Source organism: Felis catus, chromosome E3 (genome assembly GCF_018350175.1).
Source record: "Felis catus isolate Fca126 chromosome E3, F.catus_Fca126_mat1.0, whole genome shotgun sequence".
Classification (NCBI taxonomy): domain Eukaryota; kingdom Metazoa; phylum Chordata; class Mammalia; order Carnivora; family Felidae; genus Felis; species Felis catus.
The window spans coordinates 37,349,230-37,366,124 of record NC_058383.1 but is presented as its reverse complement, the minus strand read 5'-3'; the positions used below and the strand labels follow the sequence as shown (position 1 = coordinate 37,366,124).

At 51.3% G+C, this 16,895-nt stretch overlaps 1 protein-coding gene across 10 annotated transcripts in view; it reads left to right on the top strand.

Annotated features, from left to right (window-relative positions):
- CE3H16orf96 (chromosome E3 C16orf96 homolog) overlaps window positions 1-16,895 on the top strand; it is a 55,425-nt gene that overhangs the window by 26,406 nt on the left and 12,124 nt on the right. For 9 of the 10 annotated variants that reach the window (XM_019821010.3, XM_019821007.3, XM_003998986.6 and 6 more), the window contains 11 exons: window positions 141-245; window positions 1,438-1,518; window positions 1,679-1,765; window positions 1,874-3,290; window positions 5,720-5,805; window positions 6,096-6,206; window positions 9,387-9,461; window positions 9,906-10,070; window positions 13,530-13,648; window positions 14,347-14,409; window positions 16,284-16,376. In XM_019821010.3, the coding sequence (XP_019676569.3) occupies window positions 141-245; window positions 1,438-1,518; window positions 1,679-1,765; window positions 1,874-3,290; window positions 5,720-5,805; window positions 6,096-6,206; window positions 9,387-9,461; window positions 9,906-10,070; window positions 13,530-13,648; window positions 14,347-14,409; window positions 16,284-16,376 (2,402 nt within the window). The remainder of the gene's footprint in view (window positions 1-140; window positions 246-1,437; window positions 1,519-1,678; window positions 1,766-1,873; window positions 3,291-5,719; window positions 5,806-6,095; window positions 6,207-9,386; window positions 9,462-9,905; window positions 10,071-13,529; window positions 13,649-14,346; window positions 14,410-16,283; window positions 16,377-16,895) is intronic. The other variant, XM_045048174.1, reaches the window with a different exon arrangement.

Below are 16,895 nucleotides of genomic sequence, written 5' to 3'. Positions count from 1 at the left end.
TGAGTATGTTCCAGCCTGGGCCTTGGTAGAGCCAAGAGGACTTCTTAGACCATGGGCATCACCAAAGAGCTTCTGCACTTTACATACCTTTCCCCCCAGCCACACCCAACTTCACATTTTCCCCTCTTCTTCCCCTTCAGTCCATGAAGATTCTGCAGGATTTGCTCACTGACATTTATGCACTCAAGGTCTCCACTGAAACTCTCAGAAAGGATATGGACAAACTAAAGGACATACTTGAAAAGGTAGACCCTCTCTAGCATCCTCCATGCTGTCTGGCCATGCTGCTTGGACCTCAGATGGTTGGGGGGGACAAGGTAAATCTAGGGAGCCTGTTCTTAGTCAAAGAACACAGCCCTGAGAGCAGGAGAAGGGGTTTGACATTGACCATCCACTTAGCCCATCCCACTAAACTCTTCATGGCTCCCACCTAGCCCGTGCCACTAAACTGTCTGTGTCTCCCACCATGCTCCTCGCTCTGCTGTGTTAGGAGACCATTTGTAAGTTACAGAAACCTAGTTCATCCTGGCTTAGGCAAAATAAGAGAATGTAGTGTCTCATTTACTAAAATGTCCAGAGTTGCCTTCAGGTACAACCAGATCTAAGTGCTCATGCCACATCAACATCTGTCACTGATGCTCTTCTCTGGACTGGCTTCATTCTCAGACAGGTACTCCCTAAGTCTTGGTAACTCCAGGCTTATATTCCACCAACTTAGCAGGAAGATTACAGCTTTTCCTATTCTATAAAGCTCTGTCCATGCTGCAAAGTGGAATAAACCTAGCATAGGCATACAGTCTATCTCCCCTTGGAGTCACAAGGACATCAATCCAGGTGTATACTAACTCCTTACCATGATGTGGAAGGACACAGCATCCCTGAAGCATGAGGTCACAGCTGGTGAGTCAGAGCTGGGCTCAGAGGCCAGGTCTCCACTCCTGCAGGCTGGTATTGTGACTGAGGTTTTACGACTTGCCCCCAGATAGCATGGTTTAGTGTATTATTCCCAACTCACAGGTCACTGTACACATTTGATTGTTATGGCACCTGTGAAAACTCAGTCTGAGTAGCTCCCATCTGAGAAGAAAGGGCATCACGAAGCGCTAAAAAGATTTCTTTGACCAATCTATGGAGAAAAATAAATGCCTCCTCAGCCTACCTCTTGGAGATTCTTAATGTACTTTTGCCCATTAAAGGCTCTGAGAAGTTCTGCAGTACAGAAACCCATCGAATCCTTTTAAGCCCAGCATTTTCCAAACTTATTTTCCCAGGGAACCCTCTTCTACCCGTTTCCCACTCCCCGGGAAGCACTTGCTTTGGGATCTGTTCTTCCTTCTCCAATTCTGTCACCTAGAGCTAAGTCCTTGTCTTTGAGCTGTGGGAGAAGCAGGGCCAGGACCAGAACCTGCAGGCCCACAGACTTGGCTCATTTGACAGATGCACCCAGAAAGAATGGATACTTTCTTGGAGGATCTGAGAGGACAGACCCAGAAGATAAGTGTGCTGCAGCGGAAAGTGGTGAGGGCCTCGGTGCTGTCCTCCCTCCTGAGTCCCCTGACCTCCAGGCCCAGGGGGCTGGGGGGGGAGGGGTAAGGAGGAGAACACAATCAGGAAAGGCAAGTATGGACCAAGGAGCCACCTGAGGGCCTCGCCCATCATTCCCAACCCTGTCCCCCAGGTTTCTCTCCAGAGCAAGATCCTCACCATCCCCAAAGCTGAGGACATGGTGCTCTGGAGCAGCCTCCATGAAGCCATGTTCAGCCCCGTGAGTGAAGGGGGAAACGGAGGGGCAGCAGCTGAGGGTGCAGGAGCGGGCAGGGGGACCGCTGAGCTGGCCTGGAGCAGCCCTGGCCAGCCTCACCCCTGTCCACAGGGAACTTTAACACAAGGAACCAGTTCACTACGGTTTGATGATTCGGAGCTGTTGCAGATTGTGGATCAGCCCCCAAAGACAGATCATCCCCAGACCACGGAGTACCCTGAAGCTGTTCGTCGTGTCCCGGTCTCAGGGGTCACCGAGCGCCCCAGGTTACCGGAGTCTGCCTGGCATTACGAAATCCTGGAGGAGCTACAGGAGGAGGAATCTGCCCAAGCTGTTCTACTCGCCGGGGCCCAGGGGCCAGGGCAGCCTCAAGTGCCCGAGCCCGGATCTGCGCCCGAGCCTGAGCCTGAGTCCGAGCCTGGGTCTGCGCCCGAGCCTGGGCCTGCGCCCGAGCCTGGGCCTGGGCCCGAGCCTGGGTCTGCGCCCGAGCCTGGGCCTGGGCCCGAGCCTGGGTCTGCGCCCGAGCCTCCGCCTGGGCCCACGCGGAGGCCACAGCCTAAGCCCACTCCTGCACCAGGGCCTGTGGTGGGGCCTAGTCTGACACCTGGATTCCTACTAGCACCTGGGCCTGCCCTCAGACCTGGGGCCGCCCTTGCCCCTGAGGCTGTGTCTGGGCCTGCACCTGCCCCAGGGTTTCAGCCCACACCACCAGCAGGCTGGCGTCTTCCCAGAGGCTGGTCCAGAGCTAGCAGTTGGCCTTCCGGGGTCTCGGGCTCCTTGCAGCTTGGCCCAGACCCATCAGGCCTCCTGCCTGCACAGTCCCAGGGATTCAGGGCCCCCCCACCAGCCACGGAGTTTGGCTCCGCTTGGCCCTGTCCACTGTGGTCACAGTCCAGCCACGCACAGGTACATCTGCTGCCGGCTGTCTCAGAAAATCAAGAAGAATATTTATCCCACGACATGCCAGCTCCTCAGGCCAGGACCCCCAGGGCTGAGGACCCCAAAGCAGCACCCCCCAAGGCTCCCCCATCTTCCCTTCAGCGGTTGAAGACCACCGCCACCATTGCGGCTGCCGCCGCCGCCTCCTACGCAAAGGCCGCCACATTGGCAGCCCGGCAAGCTGAGGCCGCCACCAAGGCCATCAAAAATGCCCCGGCCACCAAGTTGGCCACCATAGCAACATCCGTGGCTGCATCTGGGCCCCTAGGGGTTTTTGCAGACATCCTGGGCGCGGGATCTTCCCGTGGGGCCTTGGCCTCTGTGTCCTTGGCTGAGGACACCAAGGCAGAAGACTTGCAGGGGTACAGCGAAGACTTCTATCCCCCATACTCTGCTGCCAGCATCTCCCCCGGTAAGGCCTTGTCCCAGGCCATGCTGGCTGCCCAGAATGCCGTGACCACCGAGGACAAGAAGGAGGCTGTCAGGTACTCCATGGGCCACATAGCCCAGATGCCCATTAGACACGACTCCCTGAAAGAAGATTTTGCACAGCTGTCGTCCAGCCTTCAGCAGCGCTTGACTTATCTAGGTAGGCTCTGCCTGGCTCCGGGGGAGGTGGCAGGGGCTCAGGCCCTCCCAGTGGCCTCCGAGAAGTCCCTCATCGCCTTCATTTAGCTCCCGCAGCAAAATCCGTATTAACCGTTAGCCATTCTTTCCTTTGGCTTCAGCATTAGCCTCTTATTGGTCTATTCTTTTACCATGAATGTACAGTGAGGTCTTATCATAGGGGAGAGGGGTGGTTAGGGTCTAAAGTTGGCCCCGAAGAAGGAGAATCCCACATCACACTTACTCTGGAAAACTTCCTTTCGACAGCCCATGTGATACAGCACTACTGTACGATGTGTTGATAAGTCTGGATCAGCCAGAATGTCCGAGAGCACAGAACAGGCCCCAGATGAAGTGGTCAGTTTGAGGTTAGGAGCCACTGCCAGGCAAACAAATGTGTCCTTAAAGACCACAGAAACTCTGTGGGTGGCAGTGGTACCTGTAGATTTGTGCTCCCATTTTACGCCCGTGCTGGACAGAGGCTCACTGAGGGGACTGGAGGGCAGGGTAGCCTCATTTACTGCTTCTCAACCTTGTGGTTCCCTCAGCATCCCCAGGAGACTTGTTAAAGCACAGACTGCTGGGCCCCACCCCTGGGGTTTCTGACTCAGTGGTCTGAGCAGGGCCCAAGAATTTGCATTTCTGACCCATTCCAGCAGCTGATTTTTTTTTTTTTAATGTTTATTTGTTTTTGAGCGAGCGAGAGAGAAAGAGAGCATTTGTGTGCACAGCACAAGAAGCAGGGGAGGGGCAGAGAAAGGGAGGGGACTGAGGATCTGAAGTGGGCTCTGCTCTAAGAGCAGAGAGCCCCTTATGGAATTGTGAGATCATGACCCAAGCCCAAGTTGGATGCTTAACTGACTGAGCCACCCAGGTGCCCCCTAGCATCTGATTCTGATGCTGCTGGCTCAGAGGACCCACTGTGAGGCCTGTCGCCCTATCCTATTTGAAGATTTTTTTTAAAGTAATCTCTGGGGTGCCTGGGTGGCTCAGTCGGTTGAGCGTTGACTTCAGCTCAGGTCATGATCTCACGGTTTGTGAGTTCGAGCCTCGTGTCGGGCTTTGTACTGATAGCTCAGAGCCTGGAGCCTGCTTTGGATTCTGTGTCTCTCTCTCTATCTACCCCTAAGCCACTTGCAGTCTGTCTCTGTCTCTCTCAAAAATAAATTAAAATTTTTTTTTAATTAAAAAAAAAAAAGAAGTAATTTCTATACCCAATGTGGGGCTCAAATTCATAACCCTGAGATCCAGAGTCTGACTTGATCTGCTGACTGAGCTAGCCAGGCATCCCAGCTCAGGGCCTTTTCTGAGACTGGAATAAACTCCAGAAAGGCCTCCCTAGGCCTGTGCTGTCTAATATAATACCAGGAGGCACTTGTGGCTGTTGGACACTTGAGATGGGGCAAGTTCAAGTGCAGGTGTACTCCAAGTGTGAAGTGCATGTCAGATATTAAAACCTTGATGAAAACAGGAATGTAAAACATCTCAATAATTTTGTATCATATATTCAAATGATACTTTTATATCATATATTGAGTTAAATAAAATATCAAAATTAATTTTATCTGCTCCTTTTAATATTTTTTTTAATGTATTTAGGGGCACCTGGGTGACTCAGTCAGTTAAGCATCCAACTTCGGCTCAGGTCATAATCTTCAGGTTCGTGAGTTTGAGCCCCACGTTGGGCTCTATGCTGACAATTCAGAGCCTGCTTTGGATTCTGTGTCTCCCTCTCTCTGCCCCTCCCCTGCTCATGCTCTGTCTCTCTCTCTCTCTCAAAAATAAACATTAAAAAAAATTTTTTTAAATACAGTTTATTTATGTTGAGAAAGAGAGAGTGGACGAGGGACAGAGAGAGGGAGAAGAGAGAGTCAGAGTCCTGAGCAGGCTCTACACTATCAACACAGAGCCCAATTCAGGGCTCAAACTCCCAAACCATGAGATCATGACCTGAGCCTAAGTCAGACGCTTAACTGACTGAACCACCCAGGTGCCCCATTTTAAGATTTTTTTTTAAAGACTGTAGCTGCTCGGGGCGCCTGGGTGGCTCAGTCGGTTAAGCCTCTGACTTCAGCTCAAGTTATGATCTCATGGTTCATGAGTTCAAGCCCCACATCAGGCTTTGCACTGACAGTACAGAGCCTGCTTGGGATTCTCTCCCTCTCTCTCTCTGCCCCCCCCCCTCCCGCTTTTTCACGCTCTCTCCCTCCCAATGAATAAATAAACTTAAAAATAAAAAAAGAAAAGAATGACTACTAGAAAAGGTAAATGACCTGGAAGGCCCCAGGCTCACAGTATCTTTCTGGTGGTCAGTGCCACCTCGGACGTCTCCTGGCAGAAGCAAGTGGAGCCCTAGATGAAGGGTCTTTCCCCATCTCTGCCCCTAACAGCCACCCCCTCCTTTGCCCTCAGCTAATCTGGGAGCCTCTTCTAAGCTCGGCACAACAGTGGATGTACTGCAGGAAAAGATTGGGAACCTCCAGAGATCCAGGATGAAGGTCAGTGCCCCGGGGCAGAAAGACACTAGGGGTTGGTGGCTTGAGGCAGGCTGACAGCTGAGTTGCTGACCCAGGACCAGAATTTGTTGTGTAGCTAAAAGGCGGCCTGGGGGAGTGAGTGGGGCAAAGGAGACAGACCTCACAGGTGCAGGAGTCCCAGTGGGTCGTGGCTATGTGGTCCCCCACCAACGAGGGTTCTCGGTACTGGCCTGGTACATTCTTCAAGCCCCTTCCCTGCCATGGTGACCTTCGATGCCGAGGGCTTCATGTCTGTGTCTCCCCCCTTTTAGGAGGAGGAACTTGAAAGAATTTGGGGCCACCAAATAGAGATAATAAAGGATCACCACCTCGTGCTGGACAGGGCAGTGGAAAAGCTCCAGACTCGCCTGGGTGACTTGAAGGTCTGTTTGGTTTTCTTAAATATTTTATTTTTTATTTTTGAGACAGAGAAAGAGCATGCACACAAGAGATGGAGAGGGGCAGGGAGAGAGGGGAACTGAGGATCCGAAGCAGGCTCTGCACTGACAGCAAAGAACCCGACCCAGGGCTGGAACTCATGGACTGTGAGATCATAACCTGAGCCAAATTCAGATTTCTCAACTGACTGAGCCACCCAGGCACCCCAAGTCTGGGGGTTTGGGTGGGGAGGTAGGGGGAGGATTCCATACTAGGATGTTTGGACCGTCCTTTCAAGGGTTCACAGCTACACCCAAGGCAGGGGAACCAGGGACCCTGCACTGGCATTTCATCTTGCATTAATTACACTTCAATTGAAACCAACAAATCTGGTCCCCCCCACCTCCGCCCCCAAACATATAAGCAAGAGGGCCTGGGCAACATCTGTGTTGTTGACCGCTGGGTCACCCGCCCCCGGAAAGGTGCCTGGAGCACAGCCAACACTCAACATGTGCTGAAGGCATCAGCGAATGAGTGAGGGGATTTCTTGCACCAACTGTTAGGTTCATAACATTTCCCCTAACCCAGCTCAGCACCGGTGGGTCTTCCCAGAATGGCAGGTTTACTGACATGACAATTGTGCAGACAGACACCAAGCACCTAGTAGGGGCCCCTTTGGACACCCTCTCCCACGGGCCTGGAGAGTCTGACTCAACTGGCCTGATGACCCTGGCCCCAAGGTCCTCAGGACCAGTCCCATCCATGCCTTGTCTCCAAGGTGTCCCCAGGCTTTGGAGGAGGGCCCGAAGTCCTTCCCAGCAGGAAGACAGGACCTTCCCCCAGAATGAAAGAGACAAAACCCCAAACAGAACCACACAATATAATTTCCATGGGGGCTTCTGATCCAAGTCAGGGGGCTATTGGTGGGGTGCACTAGGATGTAGGGGGCGCAAGAAAAAGGCACATCTGCCCCCCCTCCCCGCCCCCATGCAGGTACCAGGCTAGGACACACACAGGGCAACTTGGTGGGGAAAAGAACTTCTGGAAAGGGAGCCAGTTCCCAGCCCGAGTGAGGGCGGTGGGTATCTGGGGTTGCAGGCTCAGACCTTTGCGAATACCGAGGTCAGGAACGACTTCATCTCCTGCCAACTCTGGACCCTTACTTATCACTGCCCTCCGGAGAGGCTGGGCCGCCACGCCCTGCAGACATATCGATGGAGACCGGAGCCCGTCCGTTCGGCACGTCTGCTGAGTGGCCAGCACCCTGCCCTGCCCTGTGCACAGTGTCTGCCTCCAAGTAGCTGTCACTTGAGGGAAACTCCAGAGGACAAGGCCTGACCAAACGGTGCCAAATGGAACAAGGCAGCCTTTGTCCTTCCTGCCGCTGTGCCAACAGGAATTAGTTGCTTATAAAAGTTAACCCTGGAAAGACCTGGAGCAGACTTAGTATACAACACATGCTTCGCTAAATATTTCCTTTTTTTTTTTTTCAAGTTGTTATTTATTTATTTGCTTGTTTATTTAGGGAGAGTGAGCACGAATGGGGGAGGTGGCAGAGAGGGGGAGAGAGAATCCCAAGCGGGCTCCACACCACTGGTGCCGAGCCCCATGTGGGGCTTGAACTCCTGAACCAGGAGATCATGGCTTGAGCCGAAGTCGGACGCTTAACCGACTGAGCCACCCGGGCGCCCCAAAATGCCCACGTCTTAAGTCTAAGAGCTCAGTCCACGTCTGCCTTGTTCATGCAGCCACACCGCCACCACGCAAGCATGAGGGAGATGTTTCCATCCCCTTGCTGTGCGTCTCTCCGAGAGTTTTCCACTGAGAACCAAGCGAGAACAAAGTGGGGGCAGAACTCTTTCTCACGGGCTTTGTAGAAAACGTGATTTGCCTTTTGCAAGTGGATGAGTGTCTTTTATAAGCCAGAGGCTGCATTCCAGAACCACTCCTGGAAGAGACCATCATATTCTGAGTTGTGGCTCGGTGCAGGAGGAGACCGAAAAGACGGCCAGTGAGTATACCACTTACTGGGTGTATTCGTTTTCTGTGGCTGCTGTAACAAATGATCGCAAACTGGGTAGCTTGAAACGCTAGGTACGTATTCTGTCACAGCCCTGGAGGCCAAAAGCCAGAATGCAAGGTGTTGGCAGGGCCTTGCTCAGACTGAGGATCCTTGCCTCGACCAGTTTCTGGTGACTCCAGGGGTTCCTTGTCTTGTAGTCACATCACTCCAGTCTCTGCCTCTGTCGTCACATGGCCTCTTCCCTCTATGTGTCTGTCTTCACGTCACGTCTTTATAAGGACACCAGTCAATGGATTTAGGGCCTGCCCTGATCCAGTATCGTCTCATCTTTTTTTTTTTTTTAATGTTTTATTATTTTATCTTTGAGAGAGAAAGAGAGACAGTGTGTGAGCACAGGAGGGGCCGAGAGGGAGGGAGACACAGAATCCGAAGCAGGCTCCAGGTTCTGAGCTGTCAGCACAGAGCCTGATGGGGGCTTGAACTCACAAGCAGTGAGATCATGACCTGAGCTGAAGTCGGATGCTCAACCATCGGAGCCACCCAGGCACCCCAGGTATCACCTCATCTTAACCAATTACATCTGCAAAGACCCTATTTCCAAACAAGGCCACGTTCATGGGTTCTGGGCAGGCACAAATTTTGGGGAGGACATTAATCAACTCAGTACACAGGTGATCCTAGCAGAAGTTAGAAGGTCCCAGCTAATCACTCCTCTTTATTTCCAGATTTTAATTAGAAAGAGCCAAGTGGAGATCTAAATATTAACATCAGGCCTGATGACTCCAAAAGGTCAGGGATCCCTGCTGATGTGGGGTTAGAGGAAGCAATGACTTGAGGCCAAAACAGGACCTTCCTTCCACACCTGCATTTCCCATTCTAGACTTTGGGACCCATCTTTGGGGAAGGTGGACTTGGTGGAACTTGGCATTTATTAGAATTAGGTTCAGGGCACCCCGATGGCTCAGTTGGTTAAGCATCCAACTTTGGCTCAGGTCAAGATCTCACAGTTCATGAGTTTGAGCCCCATGTCAGGCTCTGTGCTGACGGCTCAGAGCCTGGAGCCTGCTTTGATTCTGTGTCTCCTTCTCTCTCTGCCCCTCCCCCACTGTGCTCTGTCTCTTTCTCTCAAAAATAAATAAATGTAAAAAAAAATTTTTTTTAGATTGTCCATGCTCAAATTAAAAACCTCGAAATGCACAAGGTGGACAAAAGTGTGATGGAGCAGGAGCTGAAAGAGGTGAGTGATCAGAGACTCCTCTCCCCTCCCACCCCTGCATCCTGAGCCCAGCTCTCCCACCCAGGGCAATGGAGTCATCTAGACAAGACGAGACCAGGCAGAGAGCCTCCCAGGTTCCTTCCACCTGTATCATATAGAAGGGCTGGGGAAGCTTCCCCAAAGTTGTCCCATCAACTCCTATTTTCAGTGACTCAGGGTGAATGACGGTTTGTTACTTGCGCTTAAAAATCAGGCAGCAGCTTCTCCATCACGGGAAAACCTTGGCTTACACCTGATAGCTGTGTCTGAGCCAATTAGACCCCGAGGTTGAATTTCAGCCAAGGCCAGGCGTTCAGGGTCCCAAACTCGAAAACACGGACCAGAGTGGTCTGATCCCGCCCCCCTCCAGCTTCCTTCTTCTGCCACCCCAGCATCGCTGCCGCCCTGAGTCCCCTCTGTCCCCAGAAAGCCGACAGGAGCACCCTGGCAGGCAAGGCGAGCCGAGCTGACCTGGAGACAGTGGCGATGGAGCTGAATGAGATGATTCAGAGCATGCTCTTCAGGGTCGTGACCCACGAGAATGACTGGAAGAAGACTGCGGAGAAGCTGAGCAAGGACCTGAGCACCAAGGTGAGTACCCCTTAGCAGTCGCCTCCTGCTGTGTAACAAGTGACCCTGAAATGTGACAGCTTGAAACGACAAACGCTGTACAGTTGCCGAGGGTCAGGAATTGGGGAGTGGCTTAATTGAGTGACTCGGGGTCTCCCATGAGGCTGCAGTCGAGATGCTGTTGGCGAGACACCTCACGCCCTCACCACACGGACTTCTCACAGAGTGGCAGCCAACGTCCCCAGGGCGGGTGGCCCAGGAGAGCGCAATGAAAGCTCCGTCAGCTTCTATGACTTAGCCACGGCGCATCATCTCTGTAGTAGCCTCATTCCACAGGCCAGCCCTACCCCTTGTGAAAGGGTGTGAGCAGGGACGATCTTGGAGACTGACTGCCATACTCTCATGCCTGGGCAAGCAAGGGGGCAGGGTGGGATGGGGTGGGGTGTCTGCTGATAATTTATTTATCCATGCATCCTTTACTGACCACCTGTGATAAATGTTGCTAACGAGTCACAGCCCCTGCCTTGATTTGTACCATCTAGTAGAGAGACAGGCACAGTCAGACCAACAGTTATACTTCTGTGTGGTTCCTGGAGCAGGGGCTACTGGTATGGCCAGGAGAGCGTGGGCTCAGAATCAGGCAGCCCCTCTGAGCAGCAGTGTGCCCCGAGTGCTACGACCTCGCTGAGCCTCAGATTTCTCATCTACAAAACAAGGATTTGTTCATTCATCAGCTATGCGCTGGGCACATATGACGCTTGTCACTGGGGATATAACAACAATCAAAACAGATATGGGATGTGTTTCTCATGGAGATGCCCTTGTCTTTCTTTTTTTTCCAAATGTTTATTTATTTGTTTTTGAGAGAGAGAGAGCGCGAGCAGGGCAGTGGCAGAAAGAGAGAGAGAGAGAGACATAGAATCCGAAGCAGGCTCTGGGTTCCAGGCTGACAGCACAGAGCCTGATACAGGGCTCGAACTCACGGACCGTGAGATCATGACCAGAGCCAAAGTCGGACGCTTAACCGACTGAGCCACCCAGGCGCCCCTGGAAACACATTTGTCTTAAAAATCACACAAATCAATGCAGAATTGCAGCCGGAGGAACTATGGTCATCTACAGAACAACTGACCTATTTTTCTTCAGTAATTCAATGATAGGGTGGGAAAAAAAGTGGAGACAGAGAGACTGTTCTAGATGAAAAGTGTCTCCAGAGACAAAACAACCCAGTGCAGTCCATGAGGAGTCCTGGCTTGTGTCCTGGTTCAACTGAGCCAAGTCTACAAAAGGGCTGGGAATGAGAACAGTCAGGAATTACTGTTCATGCATTGGGTATCACGTAGGAAAATGTCCTCACGAGTATGACAGTATTCCTGAGTGAGGTGTCATGGTCTTTGTAAGTTTTCAAAAGATACCCCATCAAAAGAATAAGGCAGATGTGGCAATCTGTTAAGAATGATGAACTCCGGATGGTGGGTGTATGGGGGTTAATGATTCTGGTCTTTTCACTTTTCTGGGTGTTTCGATTTCTTCCTAATAGAAAGCTTTGTAAATTTTTGTTTTAAGTGCTTTTTCTTTTCTTCCTGTATTTTTAATTGTGGCAGAACTCACACAACCTAAAATTAACCATTTGAAGTGACTAAATCCGTGGCATTCAGTACATTTATAGTGTTGTGCAAACACCTCACCTATTTAGATATTTCCATCCCCCACAAAGAAGCCTGTGCCCATTTATACAGACACTTTCCAGCCCGCCCTGCCCCCAGTCCCTGCCAACCCCTGGGCTACTTTCTGTCTCTGTGGCTTTGCCTATTCTGGACATTTCATGTAAGTGGAATCATACATCCTGTGACCTTTTGTGACTGGCTTCTTGACCTTAGCATCATGGTTTCAAGGTTCATTTATGGATCAGACTCCCCATTCTTTATCATGGTTGAACAATATTCCATCAGCCGGATAGACCACATTCTGTTTATTCATTCATCTGTTGATGGACACTCGGGTTGTCTCTACCTTTGACTATTATGAATAATGCTTCTGTGAACATACACGTACAAGTTTTTAAATCCTTTTTCAGAAAGTTTATTTATTTTGAGAGAGAGAGAGTGTGTGAGCATGTGAGCAGGGAAGGGGCAGAGAGAGAGAGAGAGAGAGAGAGAGAGAGAGAGAGGATCCCAAGTGGTTTCACACTGTCAACGCAGAGCCTGATGTGGGGCTAGAACTCAAACTGTGAGATCATGACCTGAGCTGAAATCAAGGGTTGGACGCTCTACTGACTGAGCCAGCCAGTCAGCTGCCCCTGGAACGAACACCTTAAAAATTCAAAAGTCTCCCCATGGAAAGCAGTCTGGCAATTTCTCAGAAAGTTAGATATAGAGTCCTATACAACCCAGCACTTCCAACCCCTGTAGCCAACAGAAATGAAAACAGGTCCACGCAAAAGCTCATACAGAAATGTTCAAAGAAGCATTACTCACAATAGCCAGCGGGTGAATGGATAAACAAATTGTGGTCTCTCTGTACAGTGGGCACAATGAGATATTATTCAGCCATAAAAAGAAATGAAGCCCTGATTCATGGTATAACCCATGAACCTTGAAAACATGGTGCTAAGTGAAAGCCAAACACCAAAGGCAACAGAGGATGTGACTCCATTTATATGAAGTATCCTAAACAGGCAAATCCACAGACATGAACGGGATCAGTGGTTGCCTACACCTGAGGGTTTGGGGGGAAACGAGGGGCCATCGCTAATGGGTACAGGGTTTCTTTGGGGAGTAATTAGGATGTTCCAGAACTGGTCGCACTCATGTCACACAACTCTGTAGATACACTAAAAGCCGTTGTAAGTATACTTCATACTCAGTGATATGTGTCGCATGTGTGAATCTCAGGTCTGGGGACTGCTGGGAGAAAGGTATCTTGGGCCTGAGGGCCTCAGTTGAGCAGTAGTGCTGATTTTATCTTTTGGGGGCAGTAACTGGCAGTATTTCTTTGCCTTGGCTACTGGGGAGCTCGCTTTGCAGCTCCATTCCAGCAACGGTGTGCGTTAGGGGTATGAACCGTAACCTAAGCTTGATCGTGTCCCCTTTGCTTGACCCCCTCGCGTTTGCTGTTTACTTATTTATTATTATTTTTTTATTAAATTTTTTTTAACATTTTATTTATTTTTGAGACAGGGAGAGACAGAGCATGAACAGGGGAGGGTCAGACAGAGGGAGACACAGAATCCGAAACAGGCTCCAGGCCCTGAGCTGTCAGCACAGATCCCGACGCGGGGCTCGAACTCACGGACCACGAGATCATGACCTGAGCCGAAGTCGGCCGCTTAACCGACTGAGCCACCCAGGCGCCCCTCGCTTTTGCTCTTTAATCTTGTTACCCAACATTGGGTAACTTTGCTGCAGATCCTTTTCTTGAGCAAGGTGGGGTATGAATTAGTTGACTAAACCCTCTTTTCTTCCCTTTGGCTGTGTGCAGCTGGCCCATAGTGATTTGGATGACCTGAAGAAAGACGTGGATGAGGTCTGGAAAACAGTCAGGAAGCTGCTGATTGAAGGCCTCCGATTTGACCCTGACAGTGCTGCTGGCTTTAGGAAGTGAGCCCCTCCTGGGTGGGGGTGCACCTCCCAGAGGCTGGGGACAATACCCTCTTTCCAGAGAGGAAATGAGATGGGTATCCCAGCAGATTCTGGAAGGAAGGATTCCAGACCTGTGGACACAGGGAGAAGGAGTGGGGCTTCCCAGCTTGGGGGCTGAGGATGGGATGGGGCTGAGGGCACCCCCGAGGGGGGCATCTCTGGTCTTGGCTGGCAGAGAGGCTCCAGGAATGTATCTGCTCCAAAGACCTTTTGCTGCGAATGAGGAAACTGAAGCTCACAGACGGTAGGGGCCATGCAGGGCCTCACAGGGAGCCTGGGTGGATCTGGGACTGGAGCCTGTCACCATTTCCCCCACCCCATCTAGAGAGAGTCCTAGGCAGAGGAAATCAATGTTGGGGGGGCGGTCTCCTGTCCTAAGATGACCCCTCATCCTTCCAAATATCCCCTGTGAAGGGCAGCTTTCCAGAAGGACCCTGGTTTTAAAGACCTCCATTATGTTTGGGCCAGACACATAAGCCGCACACACTTTGTCCCCCACTGCTGCACGTGGCCACAGGTGGGGATCCACAGGGACCAGCAGGGCAGACTTGAGCTGGGCCAGGCCAGCGGGAGTGGGTTGTGGAGGGAAGTCCTGACCCTGTGGTACAGACAGGCCTTCCCCATGGGGCAGCAGCTGATGGCCGGCTGTCTTCCAGGAAACTGTTTGAGCGGGTGAAATGCATCTCCTGTGACCGGCCCGTGGAGATGATGACCGGCCCGTGAGTACCGCCACCAGGGGGCGTCTGGGCCCAACCCCTCTCTTCTGGATTCCCCAGAATCGCCCAGCCCTACCTGCCCGGGAGGGGGGGAGGGGTAGGTACGTGATTTAGATGTTCATCCGGCCCTATACACCATTCTGTACACATCATGTCCTTTGCTCCCTGTCCTGGGCAGGAGCACCGGCATCCCCTCCTTTGCCAGCCCTGCCTGGTGTCCCGTGTGTGTGCCAGGGTCAAGGTCAGCTCCAAAAGCAAAAGGATGGAAGGAAAGTGGGGAAAAGCTGAACTTTGTGGGACTTTGATGCATGTATTTTTAGAGTCTAAAACTTCTGTTTATTGAGGTGAGATTCACATAACATAAACCATCTTCAAGTGAACAATTCAGGGGGCATCTGGATGACTCAGTTGGTTAAGCATCCAACTTTGGCTCAGGTCATGATCTCATGGTTTGTCGGATCAAGCCCCATGTTGGGCTGACAGTGTGGAGCCTGCTTGGAATTCTCTTTCTCCCTCTCTGTTTCTCTCTGCCCCTCCCCCTCTCCCATTCTCTCTCTATTTAAATAAATAAACATTTCTTTAAAAAGATACCTTAGGAGGCGCCTGGGTGGCTCAGTTGGTTGGGCGGCCGACTTCGGCTCAGGTCATGATCTCACGGTCCGTGAGTTCGAGCCCCGCGTCGGGCTCTGTGCTGACAGCTCAGAGCCTGGAGCCTGTTTCAGATTCTGTGTCTCCCTCTCTCTCTGACCCTCCCCCGTTCATGCTCTGCTCTCTCTGTCTCAAAAATAAATAAATGTAAAAAAATAAAAATAAAAATAATAAAAATTTTAAAAAAATAAATACCTTAGGAGCACCTGGGTGGCTCAGTTGGTTAGGCATCCGACTTCGGCTCGGGTCATGATCTCACAGTCCGTGAGTTTGAGCCCCACATCGGGCTCTGTGCTGACAGCTCGGAACCTGGAGCCTGCTTCGGTTTCTGTGTCCCTCTCTCTCTGCCCCTCCCCCACTCGCCTCTGTCTCTCTCTCTCTCTCTCTATCTCTCAAAAATAAAACATTAAAAAAATTTTTTTAAGATTTTTTTAAAAAGATACCTTATAAAATATAAGATGTTATTGTGGCTTAAATAATATGGTAAAGTATATGAATATTTTTGGTGCAACCTGGTGAATTTGTATGTGTGTATACACCTTTATAACCACCTCTCAGATCAAAGTGTACAACAGTTCCCGCTGCCCAGAAAGCTGATATTTTACTTTGTTTTCATTTTTGTTGTTATTTAGGTAAAATACACATAGCGCAAATCAATCATTTTAGAGAGAACAGGCCAGTGGCATTTAGTGCATTGACAATATTGTGTAATCACCACTCCGGCTGGCAACAGGGCATTTCCACCAACTTCTCTGTTTCAAGGATTTACCTATTCTGGTTTTTAGTTTTATAATCAGAACGGTTGTTCTTTATGACATTTCAAAGATCACTGGGGCTCTTCAGAGCCCTTGTGCAGTGGCCCCATGCTGCAGATGTCTCCAGAAAGTAGGCTGGGTTTGAGGTCCCTGGGTGGCTCAGGGTGGTAAAGCATCCGGCTCTTGGTCTCAGCTCAGGTCACGATCTCACAGTTTGTAGGTTCAAGCCCTGCGTCAGGCTCTGCGTTGACATCATGGAGCCTGCGTGAGATCCTCTGTCTCCCTCACTCTCTGCCCCTCCCCTGTTTATACATGCTCACGCTCTCTCTCTCTCTCTCTCTCTCTCTCTCTCTCTCTCTCAAAGTCAATAAATAAACTTGACGGCTGGGTTTAAGGGAGGGCTTCCTGGAGGAGGGAGCCCGGGGCCATCTGCTGGGCACTTGCACCTCCCACTTAACTCTTGTCCCCCAACAGGCAACTCATCACCATACGCAAAGCCCACCTCCTCTCGCGGCTGCGCCCCGCCAGTGCCAACAGCTATGAGTACCTGCAGCGGCAACGGATGAGGTGAGCGGGCTGGGGGTCTGTCCCATAGAGGGGGTCCTCAGGGGCCCGGGAGCCCTGCAGATACGTCAGCTCCAGTCCCGGGATCCAAAGGCGGTCCCAGGGCATTGTCAGCCATCTGCAAGGGAGCCGTTTTGGGACAGCCGTGGCTGGGGCAACAGATGGCCTGGGAGAGAATCGCAGAGAGGGATGGGCTTATTTACTGGGCATCTATTATGGGCCAAGACGACTGGGGAAGTGTTCTCATTTAAGTCTCATGACTCTTACGAGCTAGGATTGAGGTGCCTGCTTCCAGCTGGAGGAAATAAGCGAGGACCATGGCCTCAGGCTTGGTGTGGCCAGGCGGGCACTGCGCTGAGCGCTTGGGCATACCTGACCTCAGTGACTCCTCAAGCCTTCCCTTTGAGGTGTATTCTGTCATCACCCCACTTCATAGTTGAAGAAACTGAGGCTCAGATAACTTAGCCACCTGCCCAGGTGGGGAAATGATGGCTGAACAACTATCACAGCCACGTAAAGGGG